General features: G+C 34.9%; 1 protein-coding gene across 1 annotated transcript in view; it reads left to right on the plus strand.

The window, feature by feature from the left end:
• SBSPON (somatomedin B and thrombospondin type 1 domain containing) overlaps positions 1-15,131 on the plus strand; it is a 49,358-nt gene extending 34,227 nt beyond the window's left edge. The window contains exon 5 of the mRNA XM_051970051.1: positions 14,069-15,131. Coding sequence (XP_051826011.1) covers positions 14,069-14,186 — 118 coding nt within the window. The 3' untranslated portion in view covers positions 14,187-15,131. The remainder of the gene's footprint in view (positions 1-14,068) is intronic.
• The last annotated feature ends 1,242 nt before the right edge of the window (positions 15,132-16,373 follow it).

Consider the following 16,373-nt stretch of genomic DNA (forward strand, 5'->3'; position numbering starts at 1 on the left):
AAGTGGATAGATTCTTCTCTGGTCTCCCTAACTTTTCACTGATCATCTCCCAAGCTTAGAACACTTTTCCTCCTTTATTATGAATCTAGCATTTCCTTCAAGACTCAGTTACAAAGCTGGAGGCTTTTCTTGGTCACTCCTATGCTTAAATCTTTTCCTTCTAACTTTCCTTTTGATTACTTTTCTTTTTGTCTGAAGGTATCAGAAAAATATATTATATTATAATGGGGACAAATATTTATCTATATGTACATATGTATATATATACATATATTTGCATATATATGTATGTGTATGTATATATACATATATGTGTATGTATTTTTGTATATGCATGTGTCTATATACAGAGATAGAGAGACAGAGACAGACAGAAACAGACACGTGGAAAGAGATAGAGACACAGAGACAGAGAGGAGACAGAGACACACATAGAATACAGAGAGAGAGAGAGAGAGAGAGAAGAGAGAGAGAGAGAGAGAGAGAGAGAGAGAGAGAGAAAGATAGACAGGGACACAGACACAAAGTGACAGAAAGGCAGAGAAAGAGAAAGAGAGACACATAGAGAGAGAGACAAAAAAGAGTGCACTAGCTTATAATGGAGTGATTCACTTATTCCTGCAAAATATAACAAATTTTTCTGCTAGGAGGCAACAGTAGGTTTGACTGGTTTGGGAAGAATAGAGTGCTTAAAAATAGCCATTGCAGAGACCTTATCCCAAGTCTCTAAAACTGGAAGTGATATGGTTGATGCAGACACCAGATGATGGTAGGCAGCAAATATTAAGGTTTGGTCATGTGAAGAATTCATATTAGGACAATAGTTTAAAAAACCTGAACCTGCCTAACATTTTATCATTCTGGCAAGTTAATCCAGTACTTTCTACTCTTAACCAGTGCTATATCTGATAAATTTTTCAAAATCACAGAGACCTGAATCAGTACTTGGCCTCAGATGACAGAGTCAGGTAGAACTAGTTTTTTTAAAAAATGGATTAAAAAGCATTTTTAAAGCATGGTGTGAACCCTCCCAAGTTCTTTTAGTCAATTATTATTTCTACATTGTTGTTTTATTCAATAACTTGAATTAAATTTTAGTAGGCACTTGAGCCTAGAGGCCTCAATATAAGTTTTCTACATAAATTAAAAATATTAAAGCAACTCACAAAATGGACAGATATACATAGGGAATCTGTTTCAAATAGATATTATATTTAGATTTAATATGTTTTTTAGAATGTCTCATTTGCATTTGTGGTTCAAATGAATTTTAAATAAATTTTAATTTGACTCTTATTCATAAAATATCCTAGCTTCTGGCTGAGGAACTGAGGAGCTAGCGACTTTTAAAAAATTTATATTTTTAATAATCTGGTTTTTTCATTACTCACACTTTTATTACGAAATTATAGTATTATAAGGGAACCTGACATCATTTAGCTCAGAACTTATGTAATTTAACACTATGGGAAATAACAAACCTTTTCCCCTTCATAGATCATTTCATACTTTCTAATTAAGGGAATAATTGAAAATTTGCATTACAGATTGAGAAGTATTTTCTGGGTAGACAATTTGGTAGAGTGATAGATTGATGGCCCTGGAATCAGAGGACCTGAGTTCAAAACAGTGTGTGTGACTGAGCAAGTCACTTAAAATTCTGTTTGCTTCAGTTCCTAAAATGAGCTGAAGAAGAAAATGTCAAACCATTCCAGTATCTTTCCCAAGAAAACCTTAAAAGGTATCGTGAAGAGTCAGACATGACTAAAAAATAACTAAAATGATAGTTGATAATAATTGAACAATTGCACAGGATGTTTTTTTTGTGGGAATGAAAAGGGAAGGGAAGGCAGAGATCCTGATCTGTCGTTTCTTTATCATAAAGAATTCAAAGTATGGAAATTCTCACCACCAATGTAGATCAAGAATTCATCTGCAGTGTATATGCTTAAATGATGTGGTAGGGGCCATGAGAAGTTAAATGGTTTGTCCAGAGTCACAGAGTTAGTATGTTGGAAATAAGATCTGAACTCTAAACAGTAGTCTCTCTCTTATACTATAATGCTTCTCACTGTTGTGAAGAACCTTTGTTTTCCAAAGGCAATTCAATTCATTTTCTTCTTTTCTCTGCAATTCTAGCACAAGCTCATTGTTTATTTACAGTGTTTTAACAAAATGTATCTTTTTGTAAACAACTTCTATGTTTTGACCCTCCAAAGGCTTATCATAGTGTAAGCAGTAGGCATTCCTCATTCATTTTTTCCTGTGTAAATGTGTGAATGAATGAACTTTTGAATGATCATGGATCTCATTTGGGAAGCTCTGCAATATTACTAGGGCTCAGTGAAATCATCTCAATGCCATTTGTAACCAGCGGTATCTGGAGGGCCTTGTCTGACAATTCTTCATTTTTGGACTATGCACTGGACATCCACCATGTTAGTGTTTAGAACTTTGGCCCAGCACTTGCCTCTCTGTTTTATGCCTTAACTTAACATTGGTAATGGAGAAGGGATGAGTAATTGAGCCTTGTCAAGGAGAAAATATGACTCAGCACAGTCATGACATTTCGGTTAATGAAGTTTGTTTATTGATCTGAGAGCCAGGGTTTATATATTCTCTGTGCTAGTGTTGCAATAACACCAGATGTCTCTAAGTTACTTAGTGTACATTCCATTGTTACATTTTTGCTAGATATTATCATTAAACAGTAACTAGCAATAACAATCTGTGTATTGCAATATAATCATAAATCATCTAGTTTGTGATGCCTTGTTCCTGTTCCATGCATTCATCACCAAACTTATTTTGAATTTATACCAAACATTTTCCTGATGCTTACTTGTTCACCCTGAAAATGGGAGACACTGTGTTAGGAGAAAGTCTTGAGATGATACTTGGCTCTAGTGATAAAAAAAATAGCTCCTGTTCTCAGAGCAAGGAGGAGATAGATAATCTATATCTATCTGTCTATCTAAAATAACAATGAGAAGAACTTTTATAGTAGGGGGGAATAATAACAATACATTATATATTTTTATATAACTCTTTACATTTCGATATCTTCACAATAATCTGCTGAGGTAGGTATTATTATTATACCTGCATTTTATAGATGAATAAATTGCCGCAGAGAAATATTGTTATGCTTAGGGTCACATAGCTAGTAAGTTCTGTTCTTTACTATGCTACTTCGTTGCATTATTCAAGATCAAGAAAGAACTGCGTAGATGGCAGCGTTAGATATGACATTTGAAGGAAGAAAGGTGATTCAAAGAGGCACAGGTGAAGAGGAAGTGTATTTAAGGCATGGGAGATAGCCAGGTCAAAGATATGGAATTTGGACATAAAATATCATATGTGAGGAACAGAAAGTGATTTTAATTGGACTACAGGATAAAAGTGGGAGACAAATTGGAAAAGTAAATTGGGGCCAGATTATATTTTAAAGCCAGAGGAGTTTATATTGAATCTTAAAGGCAGTCAGAAGATAGAGGGATATATATATATATGTATATATATTTTTGTATATATATAAATATATATTATATATATAACAGTAAACTAATACAGAATGAAGGGAGCAGAATCAGTTGAACAATTTGTGAAGTTAATATTAAAAGTATCAAGTATATCAAATGACATTTTTGTTATTTTATGTATTTAAATTGAACGCATTATAATTTTATTTTACTTTGAAATAAAAATGTTCATCTTATCTGTTTTTTGCTTATAAATATTAAAAAATTCAATATGGCAATTGATGTGATTTGATACTTCTAGGTATTCTTAAATTCTGGTCTTTTTATATTTAAAAAAAGTAAATTAAAATCATATTTGAAAATGTTAGGAATTGTAATCATAATGATTAACCCACAATTTCTGAGGACTCATGATAAAACAGACTATTTATTTCCTAATAGAGAAGTAATAAATTCAGTGTAGATTGAACTACATAAATGCATATTTATTGTTGTTGCTATTGTTCTTCAGAACAGCCCAAAGAAGGAAATTCTTTTGTTTCACTCTACATGTTTATAATTGGGATTTTGCTTTTCTTTTTTTCTTAATGGGAGAGAGGAGTAAGTGGAAGAGAAGACAGATCTTTTATTTGAAAAAAAATTAAGTAAAGTGAAGATAATACAGAATAACTTTCGTTAGTAAAGTAATTGACAAGACTAGACCTCTCCTTTAGAAAATCACTTTGGGAATTGTGTGACGGATTGATTGAAAAAGGAAGAAACTTGAGGCTGGGAGACTAAAAAGGAGGTTATTGTAGTTGTCTGGGCAAGAAATGCTAAGAGCCTGAATGAAAGTGGTAGCCAGGTGATGTGGAAGGGAGAAAGATGATGATAGGAATGATAAGAGCTGGCAACTAATGAGAGATGAGAACTGAGAAAGAATGAGTAGTTGAGCATAATGTCAAGGATGCATGGTTCCTGATGTTCTTGGTCACTTTTTTTCCAAGGTAATAAGATTCACTTTGATATCCTTTCCCACTTTATTAGAAAACTTGATCAGTCAGTCAGGAATTTCTTAAGTGTCTACTATCTGATAAGAATTATTCCACTAAGTAGGGATAAAAAGAGAAAAGCAAAATGACCTCTGCCTTCAAAGAGTTTCCATTCTCATTTAAGTTAACATGTACATATGCTGGCATATACAAATTCAGATATAAAATATCTCTCCGAGCAAATACAAAGCGTAACCTTGTATGGCAGGACACTTACAGAGGAGGTTGGAGGAGCGTGGGATGGCTAGAAAAGACCTCATGGAAGAGATGAAGCTTGAGCCTAGCAGTCTTGAAGGGAACTGGACATTCCAGGAAGTAAAGAGAACATTCCAACATGAATGACAGCCAATGTGAAAGCAAGGAGACAGGCGATAAAATGCTATGTGTAAGCAACACTAAATGGACTTGTAAGGTTGGACTGTAGAACGTATTCCCTAGAATGGAAGTCATGAGTGAGACACCTCAATGGAACCAGGTTATGAAGAATTGTAAATGCTAAGCCGAAGAATTTAGATTCAGTCCTACAGATAATAAGAAGACACTGGAGTGATGCAATGAAACTTAGACTGTAGGAAAGTCATTTCACTAGTTATATGGAGAATGAATTAGTGTGGAAAGACTTTGGGCTAGGAGACTGTTACAATTTTATAGATGAAAGATGTTGAAGGCCAGAACAAATGAGTGGCCATTTGACAAAAGATGAAGGACAGGGAAGATATCATAAAGAAAGAAATAACAAGATTTGGTAATGGTTTAAAAATGGGTGGTTATTTGAGGAAGTGAAGAGTTTAGAATGACACAGAAAATGACAAAATTGCATTGTTAGCTTCACTTTTTCTTAGTCCTTATTCTTCTTGACATCTATTATTTTTCACACTATTGTTCACTGTCATCTCTTTGATATTTTCTTTTCTCTAGGTTTTCAGGACATCTGGCTTTCCTCCCCTGCTTTTTAGTATCTTTTACTGGATCTTCATGCCTGGTAACCATGGATGTCCCACAGTTCTCTGTCCTGGGCTCTTCACTCTTTTCCCTCTATACTGTTTCACTTGGTGATGTTATTAGCTCCCATGGTTTCAATATCATCTCTATACTGATTACTTTCCAATCCAGCCCTAAAATCTCTACTCGCCTCCAATTTCAAATTTCCAGTTACCTCTTTTTTAGATGTCTTTAACTGGATGTTCTCTAGATATCTTATATACAACATACCCAAAATTGAACTAATTATCTTTCTCCCCAAATCCTGCCTCCACTTCTAAACTTCTAGATTACTGTCAAAGGCACCTCCATCCCCCTAGTCCTTCATGCTTGAAACCTCTCAATCCATCATACTTGCTGCAAACAATCTATTGTAAAGGCCTATCATTTTCACCTTCTCAACATCTCTCAAATCCATGCCCTTGTCTCCTTTAATACTGCCATCATTCTAGTTACAGCCCTCATCTTCTTACTAATGTAATGCTGGTTGATCTATTCAGTTAGAAGTGATTTTTCCTTTTTTTAAATTTTATTTTTTTACATCTTTATTTTATTTTTAAAAGCTTTATTTTCAAAACAGATGCATATAGTTTTCAACATTTGCCCTTCAAAACCTTATGTTCCAAATTTTTTATCGCCCCCCCTTCCTCTCACCTTTTCCCCTAGACAGCAAGTAATTCAATATATTAAAATGTTCATTTTTCTATACATATTTCCATAATTATCTTGCTGCACAAGAAAAAGCAGATCAAAAAAGAAAAAAGAGAAAGAAAACAAAATTTAAGCAAACAACAACAGAAAATTGAAAATACTATGTTGTGATCTATACACAGTACTCTCTCTGGTTGTGAATGGTTTTCTCCATCTCAAGACCATGGGAACTGGCTTATAATAAGTGATTTTTCTTAACACACAAATCTGACTATGTTACCACCTCATTCAATAAACTCTATTGGCTCCATTAAAAGTCCAGAGCTAAATATAAAATTCTCTGGTGTTCAAAGACTCCCATAACTTAGCTTTCTGGTCATTTTACATCTTATGCCTCACCATGTACTTTTTGACCCAGTGACACTGGCATCTTTATATTTATGAATGCTATTTCTATTTCTTAATTTAGTACATCCAGGACTGTGATGCTATACTTTGATGTAGGGACTTTAGCATCTTAAGTGGGAAAAGAATTTGTTATAAAACTCTTCACCTATCTTTTCTCTATCTACATCTTTGCAAGCTCTTATATCTTTAAATGCCTTCATGATAATTTGTTTAATTGTGTCTTTTGCCAAGCTTATTTCTCTGTCCCATACTTTTTTCCTGTTTTATGAGATGGTATTACTCAAAGCCTTTCATCATCAGTCCATGTAAACTTGTACATGGAAATATGTTTATTATATTTATTAAAAATATGTTTATATCCTAATTCATTATTGCCCTTGGATACCATGTCTCTTTCTCAATAAGATCAAACCTTCACTGGTTAAAGCAGTTTCCAAGTTGTTTTTTTCCCTTATTATGGCCATTAATGTACACTAGTAAAATGTCTGTATGAAATTGTTTTAATTGGTATTGGTGTCTATATATATATTGCCACCTTTAAGCACCAATAAATTTTTTAAATAGGTGAAGTTGGAGGTGTTTTTAATTTATATTTATAGATTTTTGCTCATTTTCATTCTAGTTTTGCAATTATTTTGGTTTTTGTTCTAAAATCTGACTGCACTGTTAACTCAGGAATAGTTTCCATATCAGTAACAAGTAGTTTCTGTCTTTTAAAAGATAATTGGACCCAATATTTGTAATAATATTCAGTGTTCACAATGTCCAACACCTCTTACTTCTTGAAATATTCATGAATTATACCTCCTTCCTGTAATTAGAGATGGGAGAAACTCTGGGATAGGAAAAAAGTATATATTGCTAGATCAAGACAAGTATCAACTGTTTTTAGTGAAATGCATTTTTTTTTTGTTCTTCCAAATCTTTTGGATAAAATTAGCTGGATAGGCAAAGAAGATATATAAAAATTAATGTGAAGTAAGAAAAGGTATTGATGAAATGAAGAAAATTAAAGTATAATATATAAACATATTAACTTATCTTGATCTTTAGGCATTAAACATTTTCTAACTTTTAAAAAACTTTAATATAGTCCCCAATTCGTATCTTTTCTGTGAGGTCATTGATTATAAAAGTATTTGTTCATGTCATTTATAGGGAATTTTAGCAAATTCTTTATAAAATTTCTCTTTCTTTCCCTAAATTTGACCAAGTCAAAGTGCAGGTATTATTTTCATATCCTTAATCCTAGATAGACTACTTCTTTTAATGAAGTTTATGGTAGTCAGTTTGCATTATTGTCTCATATTTAATTTACGATCCACTAAAACTCCAGATTTTTTTTTTTTCATCCAAAACTGCTGTCTACCATACTTTCTTCATTGGCACTGTGTATGGAACACTGATATTAAAGTTAGGGAAACCCGAATCCAAGTCCTGCCTCAGGCAACTTATTAACTGTGAAATTCTTAAGCAAGATGCTTATCTTCTCTCAAGTTCCTCATTTGTGAAATGAAGTAATACTTATTTTACAAGGTTGTTGTGAGGATCAAATAGGATAATGCAGCACTTCACAAATCTTAAATAAATAACTACATATTGTTAGCTATTATTATTAGCAATAGGGTCTGGACCTGTAAATTCATTGGTATAGAGAATTCCCAGTTGAAGAAATTCTATTAATGAAACTTTTTAAAGCGATACCTGGAATACTGTGGTTAAGTGATTTGTTCAAGGTCATAGAGTTGGCACATGTCAGAGAAAAAGACTTGAACTCTAGTGTTGGCATTGAGCCCAACTCTACTGTGTTATGATGCTGATTATCATCATTATTTTATTCTTGATTACTCATAAAGTTATTTTAAAAACTCAAATTAGGAATTTTTTCAGCCCAAATATATGGACATGTGGGATGGGCTATTGAAGTTTATTGTTACATTTGTCCAGTGTACTTAAAAATATCATACATTAAACACTGCTTTCAGAACTGTCCAGCTTATCTCTATTTCTCTCTGTTCTCCTGTTTTTATTTAAAAATGTTTAAATGGTTTATCTTTTCTTTTTAGAGAGGGATTTCACAATTGCCACACTATTTTCCCTTCTGATCACCCTCATCCCCATTAAAACCAACCAACCAAACCAACAAACCAAAGTAACTGTGTAGATTAAAATAAATCCACAGGCTAGCTAGGTCCAAAATTTGTCTTTCTCTCTTGATACTTAAGAGTCGAATCTTTCTTTATATGTAAATTGGGTAAGCAAAATGCTTGATCAGGAGATTCATTGAAACGTACTTCTTCATTGCTTTAATCAGTTCTTAAATCTTTCAAAGTTGTTTTTCTTTACAAGGTTGCCATTATATAAAATTTCCTGCCAATTCTGTTTACTTCACTCTATATCACTTCCTACTTCCCAGGATTTTCTTGAAATCATCTTTCTTCATTAAAGTGAAAATTCATTATATTCATATACTTTTTTCAGCCCTTCGCCAAATAATTAGAAACCCTCTTAGTTTCCACTTATTTTCCTTTTCATTTTAATCATCCCTTTAGAATAAAATTTATTTTGTTTGCAACTATTATCTTTCCCTCTTCAAAACCTCCTGCCCCACCATCTTCTCTTATTTCCTCCTTTGGGTTTGATATATTTTTATACTTTATTTGTATTTCTGTGTTCAATCCAAATTTGTCAGATTCAGGTAAGAGTGAAGTCCCTCTGATGCCCACTCTTCCCAACTTCTTTCATGTCTTTTCTCAGGTCTGTACTGCTGAAGTAGCCATGGAATTTAACAGCCCCATGGCTATCTGAAGAGCCTTTTTTAAAGGACTGCATTGTTCACTGCCTAGCATGAGAAAAGGGCTAGAGAAGGTGCCCTAAAAGTTGTTTGCTTCATCCAACTTTGGCTGGCTTGCCATGGCAGGTGGGGATCCCATCTTGTGATCAAAAACACACAAAAAATGTACAAAAACTTTTGCAAAGATAATTCCACTCATCACTGGTACATGGAATGTGTGTACATACACCATGGACAATAATAGAAGTCAGTACACCTTAATGACAAAACAGTTCTTGTGAAAGAACTCAGCAGATAATGTATCCAAATAGTAGCTCTGAGTTAAACAAGGCTGGCAAATGAAGTCCAGTTACCCAAATGGGAGCTGCACACATGTTTTTGGGTATGGTCACAGTGAAAGGGAGTATTATGAAGATGGTCTAGATTTTGCAATCAAAACTAATCTAGTCAACAAGCTTGTATGTCTACCAAGAGAAGTAATGACAGACTCATGAAAATAGATTGCCACTTGCAGGAAAGTGCCATGCTACCAAAATCAATGCATATGCTTCCACCATGACAAACCTGAATGAAGTTAAAGAAAAAAATTTATGAAGCTCTAGAAACTCTATTATCAATGTACCTAAAGAGGAAAAGCTTATAATTCTAGGTGGCTTTAATGCAAGAGTCGGCACAGACTATCAGAGAGTCTTTTAGAGGAATGGAGTCTGTTTTCTGTTTAATAAATGCAACAAAATGTCATGGATTCACTATCACAGCAAACATTGGCATTTAATAGTTTATGTCACTGTAAGGAGAAGAGATAGATAGGAAGTGAGAGTGACAAAGGCAGTGTGTGGTGCAGAGTGCTGGATTGATTAAGCTTAAATATTTGCATTCAACTAAAGTGGTAGTTCCAAGACACAAGAAGACTTAATGCCAACAGATTAGAGGGATTTTCCACAAGTTGTTAACTTGGAGCAAAGTTGAGTCAACACATAATTGGCAACAGTGAAAGAAAATGAGTGGGCAACTTTCAGAGATTTGGTGCACAGTATTGCATTTATTCATCTGGGCCAGAACAAACATCTAGATTAGTTTGTGAATGATGGGGAAATTCAGAAGCTGCTGAATGAAAAATGAAAATTCCACAGAACTTACCAGCAGAAGAATTCATCTATCTCTAATAAAGCAGCGTTTAACTCCATCAAAAGTAAAGTATATATGAAGCTTAGAGAGATGCAAAATTCACTAAGAAGGCAGCTGAAATTCAGTTTTATGCTGGCAATAACAATCCAAAGTGCTTTTATGATGCCCTGAAAGGTACTTATGACCCAAAGACCTATGGTGTACCTCAGTAGCTCAGTTCTGATGGAACCACACTGATTATCTGATAAGGAAACGATATGGGTGAGCTAGCTGAATACTTCCATGGTGTTCTTAACAGACTACCATCAGTCAATGCTAAAGTTACTGACTGTATAGCTCAGGTTGAAGTCAATCCTTCTCTAGCCAAATTTCCATGTGAAAAAGATATTCTGAATGATATTTGCCTCTTCTTGGTGCTGGTTTTATTCCAGGTGAGCTTTACAACAGGGGGGGGGTCCTCTGCTCACACAAAAGCTGACTAAAATTTCTTGGTTTATATGGCAAGAGGTCATCCCCCAGGAGTTCAAGGATGCCTCTATTGTCCATCAATACAAAGGTAAAGGAAGCAGGTAGTCCTGTGATAATTATGGGGTGTGTGTCTTTCTCAATCATTGCTGGCAGGATTCTTGACAGAGTCCTCCTTAATAGGTTGATTAAAGGATGAATCTGGAAGATGGTCATCTACCCAAGGGCCAGTGTGACTTCAGAAAGGGCCAAGGAATGATTGATATGGTGTGAGCTGCCCCTCCAACTCCAGAAGAAATGCCAGGAACAGAACAGGGTTCTATATACAACATTCATCGATCTGACCAAGGCCTTGGATACTGCCAGTCATGAGGCACTGGGGGGAAATTATGGCAAAATCTGGATGCTCAGATAAGTTCATCTGTATGGCATGATGTCAGTCTCATGATGGCATGTTTACCAGGTTCTGCATAATGGGCAATACTCTTGCATTTCCCCTGTCACCAATGAAATGAAGTAGGGATGTAGTAGGCTTGCTCCCACGCTTTTTGGCATGTTGTTCTCAGCAATGCTGTCAGATTCCTTCAGTGAGGATGAAAGCAGTATCACTATCAACTACCACACTGATGGTAAATTATTAAACTTGGAAAGACTAAAAGCCAAGACTAAAGTGGAGGAAAAGTTGGTTCGTGGATGTCTATGAAATCTGGACATTATAAAGGTGTCCTGCCTGGAAATTAAACTGTTTCCTTTTGATTGGTTTAGAAGACTCAGAAGATCACCTGGCAAGATAAGTTACCAGACACCGAGGTCTTTATCAAGCTAAACTGCCAAGCATTCAAACTCTACTGCAGGGAACACAACTCCAATGTGCTGGCCATATTATTCAGATGCCAAACACACTTGCCTAAGACTTTTCTAGAGAACTCATGCAAGGCAAACATTTATATGGTACTACAAGGAAATTCTCAAGGTCTCTCTCTGAAGAACTTTGGAATCAATTGCACAACCAAGCAACATGGTATACCTTCATCAAACAGGTGCTGTACTCTGTGAGCAAAGCAGAATTTCAGTAGCTCAGAAGAAATAGATGTGCAAATTTGGAGACATTTCCACTCCAAATATTCATGTGGACTCTTTGTGCCTGACCTGTGCTAGAACCTCTTCCAAGCTCATATTGGTCTACTCAGTCAAACACACTGTACCTTGCGTAGTAATATAATTTTAGTCTTTGAGAAGGAAGAATAATCAACCAACCAATCTCCCGTCTGAGTTCTGTAAGTTCTTGCCGAGTTTAATTCTGAGAACGATAGATTGCTGCTTGACTCAGCCATTTGGGACCTGCTGGTTCAGTGACAAAACAGAAATCTTCTTTTTGGCCTAGAAATATTATCCTGGTTATTGTTTTGTAAGCTTTAGACAGGCCTGAAAGCTGGAACGAAGACTCTGCTCTCCTCCTGAGTTCTGAGCTGTACCACTGCTGCTTGGCTCAGTTCACTTTGAATCTGTGACCAGGTACTTCATAGTGAGCAACAAAGCTGCTACTTGGCCTCTTTTCCTTTTTGAAGTGCTCTTCTTGTCCTGGTACACAGCTTTATCTAGCAGTGGGGTATTTCCCCACATACAGCTTCTGGAAAGATACCTTCCCCAGTATCTGGTTTCCATATAGAGATCTGGACTGGAAAAAATGACTCATGGATTTCTCCATCAGATTTTGGTTTGATCTATTTTTGACATTCTTTTATATCCTTAATATTTTTTTTGGGGGGAGGGGAGGATTGTTCACCATGTTCTTGTTACTCTACCATCTTGGTTCCATCTCTTTGGCAGTGTTTTATTTCAATATTTCCTACTATATATAGTAAATTACACTACTTTTGTGATTTTCTGGACTCAAATTCCTTTCCTTTTGCATGCTGTATTTTTTTGATGTGGATTTGGCTGGCATTCCTGAGGCTTTTTCTTTTGGGATTTTTCAAAGGAAGAAAAAGGTATAGTCTTTCTATTTTTCCATTTTGGTTTCTAGTTACAATAGAGTTGGATAATTTTGTCATTTATTTCTTAAAATACAATGTCCAGGCTCTCATTAAAAAAAAAAGTTTTTAGTAAATCCAGTGATTCTGAAATCTATCCATCTGACAAGATTTCCCTGAGTTATTTTTGTCAGATATGTTTTCTATTTTTTCAGTCTTTAAATCTTGTTCTATTTCTTACTCTCATGGAGTCATTGGTTTTGTTGGCCAGTTCTAATTTTGAGAGAGTCCATTACTTGTATACTATTTTCTTTTCTAAGCCCTTTCCTTCTTATTCTTTCTCCAAGATTTTATTTCATTATGCCATGCTTCATTTCTTCTAGGTATTCATATAGTCATTAGAGACTACAATTTCCCCCCACATGAATCCTTGCTTTCAGTTGTTAGCAAGTCACTATCCTTTTAGATTGGATTTTTGAGTATCTTTAGGTATTTGGGCATTTATTATAATTTTTAGTGATCTGTATTTTTTTTCCAGTTTATTCAAACTGAACTGAGCTTGTGCTAGGACCAGGCTTTGCTCTCTGCTATGGTTGATGGCTAGGTCTGAACTTTTCCAGGATCACTATTACCCCCAAGTTAGGTCCTTCTGGATCTTTGAAACTTGTGGTATTGGTTCTTCAGAGTCCTTTGTGGTGGCTTAGAACTGAGTCCCAGGAAGCTTGGGGCCCAGTCCTGAGATGTCCAAGGCTGACTGAAGCTATGCATGGCCACAGTCACTGGTCCATTGCTTTCTTCCTCCTCATCTTTGTACAATACCCCTATTCCTGGATGCAACAAAATCAACTTAAGCAAAAATTTTGTTTAGGCTACTTCTAATGTTAATTTGTAATTCTTGTACCCAGAGGTCAGATTTGGAAGGAATGAAGGACTACTTACTGTATTCAATGAATGTGCTAAGAAGTATGGAGAAATCAAGGCATGGAATAGATTTTTTTTTTCCCTTAGTGATACTACTAAGTATAAAATTTATATGTGAATGTTTAAAAAGTCAGCTCTCAATCAACAAAAATAGCAACTTTGTAAGTAATATATATTCATTAACATCAAATTTTATCTGGTTTAGTGACACATTTTAAAAAAATATTGTTTCAGAAATCAGACTCTTCATTGGCAAGCAATTGGTAATCCTCGATGTCAAGGAACATGGAAAAAAGTTCGGCGAATGGACCACTGCTCCTGTCCAGCTGTGCACAGTTTCATTTTTATTTAAAGCATAAGCAATTTTTTAAAACATGTAAATACTTTTAATATCATAAGGAACATTTAATACATTTCACAAATCTTTAAAAATTATTTGCTATGTGCTAAACACTTGTCATGCTTTGATGAGAATAAAGAATAAAGAAGGGAATTGTGGCATAGAATCCATGTCTTAAAAGTAAGGGACTATCCCACATGACCACTATGAGGTCTGTCTATACTAGATACTTCTATAGACTCTCCTTATAGGAAGTCTATGAGACACACATGATGCATATTTGTATTGCATTGAAGTTATTGTCCCACATCCAATAAGAGTATTTACACTTCATGTTAAGATTTTTTTTTCCATGTCAAAAATCTCCTTTGAGTTTCCTAAATCATCAGGAATAATGAAGTCCTGAATAACTAGATGTGGATAGCAGAGAAAGAATGAAATATTGATGGAATTGCTCTCTGAAGCAAGCAGGAAGGGCACTGGATGGGATCAACTTAACCTTATGGCCCCTGTCTTGCTTTGTACAGTCAAGATATCCAAGTTATGTCAAACCCCTGTGATTAAATTTCCCCTATAAAACTCTCCATGGTTTATGTCATCTTAGCTTAATCTACCTTGGAGTTATAGCTCTCTGCCTAGTGTTATCTTTCCTCTGATCCCCCCACCATGCTTCATGGTGTCTCTCCTCTGATTCCCCAGTATAGATCATGTGTCTTTCTCCTTACAGTTAACTCTTTTAGGGTACTAAACTCGATGGATTTAGGGCATGCTCCAACTTCATGGAATGTTCCCCTTCTCTTGGTTAATTGTGAGTTCTACTAGGGAACTTGTCTTTTCCATTAATTGTTAAACCTTTTCTTGTTACCTACATGCTCTCCCAATTCTATTTCATATTTACCACTCCTGGTGTCTACTGTATCTCTTCTCTTAAATAAACCTACCTTTTGCTTAAGAGAATGATTATTGTGAATTCTTCACATGAGTGAACCCTAACATTTAGTGCTTACATCGATCTCAACATTTGATACTCCCCTTGATCACATTTAGGCACATTGGTGCCTAAAACCACATCAAGGAATATTTCCTACTGATTATTGGTCCTTACTCTCAAAAACTTTTCAGACAGGTTAAATTATTTAATTTTTCATAAGCATTTCATAACATTTAATGCGCTTCTAAAGTTTTTATTGGAGGGAGCAAATGGATATTGATGTTTATGACAGACAAGAACAGTCCAATGTTAAATTGAGTGTTGATATAACTTACTTTTAATATAATCATGAAGGAAACTTAGGAGTAGAGCAATTGTGTAAGTCATAGAATTTCACTTCCATTAGCATTCAAGAAACATTTTAACTCTAAGAATTTTAAAGTGCCTCAAAAATATCTGAGAACTCCCCGAGGGAGAGTTTTAACCATGGGACCTTGCTTAATGATGTAATTATATTTTTATCTTTAAGAAACTTTTGAAAAGATTCTATTTAAAAGTTGAAATAAAAATACTACTTTTTTTCTTGTGTATGGTTTTCTTTGAGACGAAAAGGGAGAAAGAGTTGAGACTAAAGAGGGCTGCCATTCATTTGCTGTTACTATTATTTCAAAATAAAGGAATAAAATATTACTGCCTTGTTTAGTCAGATCAGTTATAAATATACTAGGCACCTATAGTTTGCCAAGGCATGTGGTGAGGAGCTGGGCCTAAAAAAAAGAAAAATTCCTTCAAGGAGAACCTACAACATGCACCCGAGGAAAGTAAATATTGCCTGGAAAATTAAGTATTGAAGAAGTTAATTTATATAAGACCATAGAGTAAAATGGCAGGATATTCGAGTGCTGTACTCTGCTAGTGACTTGTCCTGGTGGGGATTCTTATCATTAGATCTCTGCACTTAATATTTCATTATTAATTGGCTTCTTTTGCAATCCTATGCATTTTAGAAATGTAATTCAGAAAAGGGTTTGATAGACTTCACCCAATAACCATAAAGAAGTCTTATGACAAAAAAAAAAATAAGTTAAAACTCTTTATGACCCTGGGCAATGCAAATTTTCCAACATCCAATTTATCAGCTGTAAAATTAATATCTCTAGAAAGATTATGTAAGAATTAGAATTTCAGAAAGCAAACAAAGCAAAGAAATCCTTAAGAAAAGGTGAAGGAAATGCCCATCTGTTTAGGGAATGGCTAGACAAATTGTG

This window comes from Antechinus flavipes, chromosome 1, assembly GCF_016432865.1.
Source record: "Antechinus flavipes isolate AdamAnt ecotype Samford, QLD, Australia chromosome 1, AdamAnt_v2, whole genome shotgun sequence".
In the NCBI taxonomy this organism is placed as follows: Eukaryota; Metazoa; Chordata; class Mammalia; order Dasyuromorphia; family Dasyuridae; genus Antechinus; species Antechinus flavipes.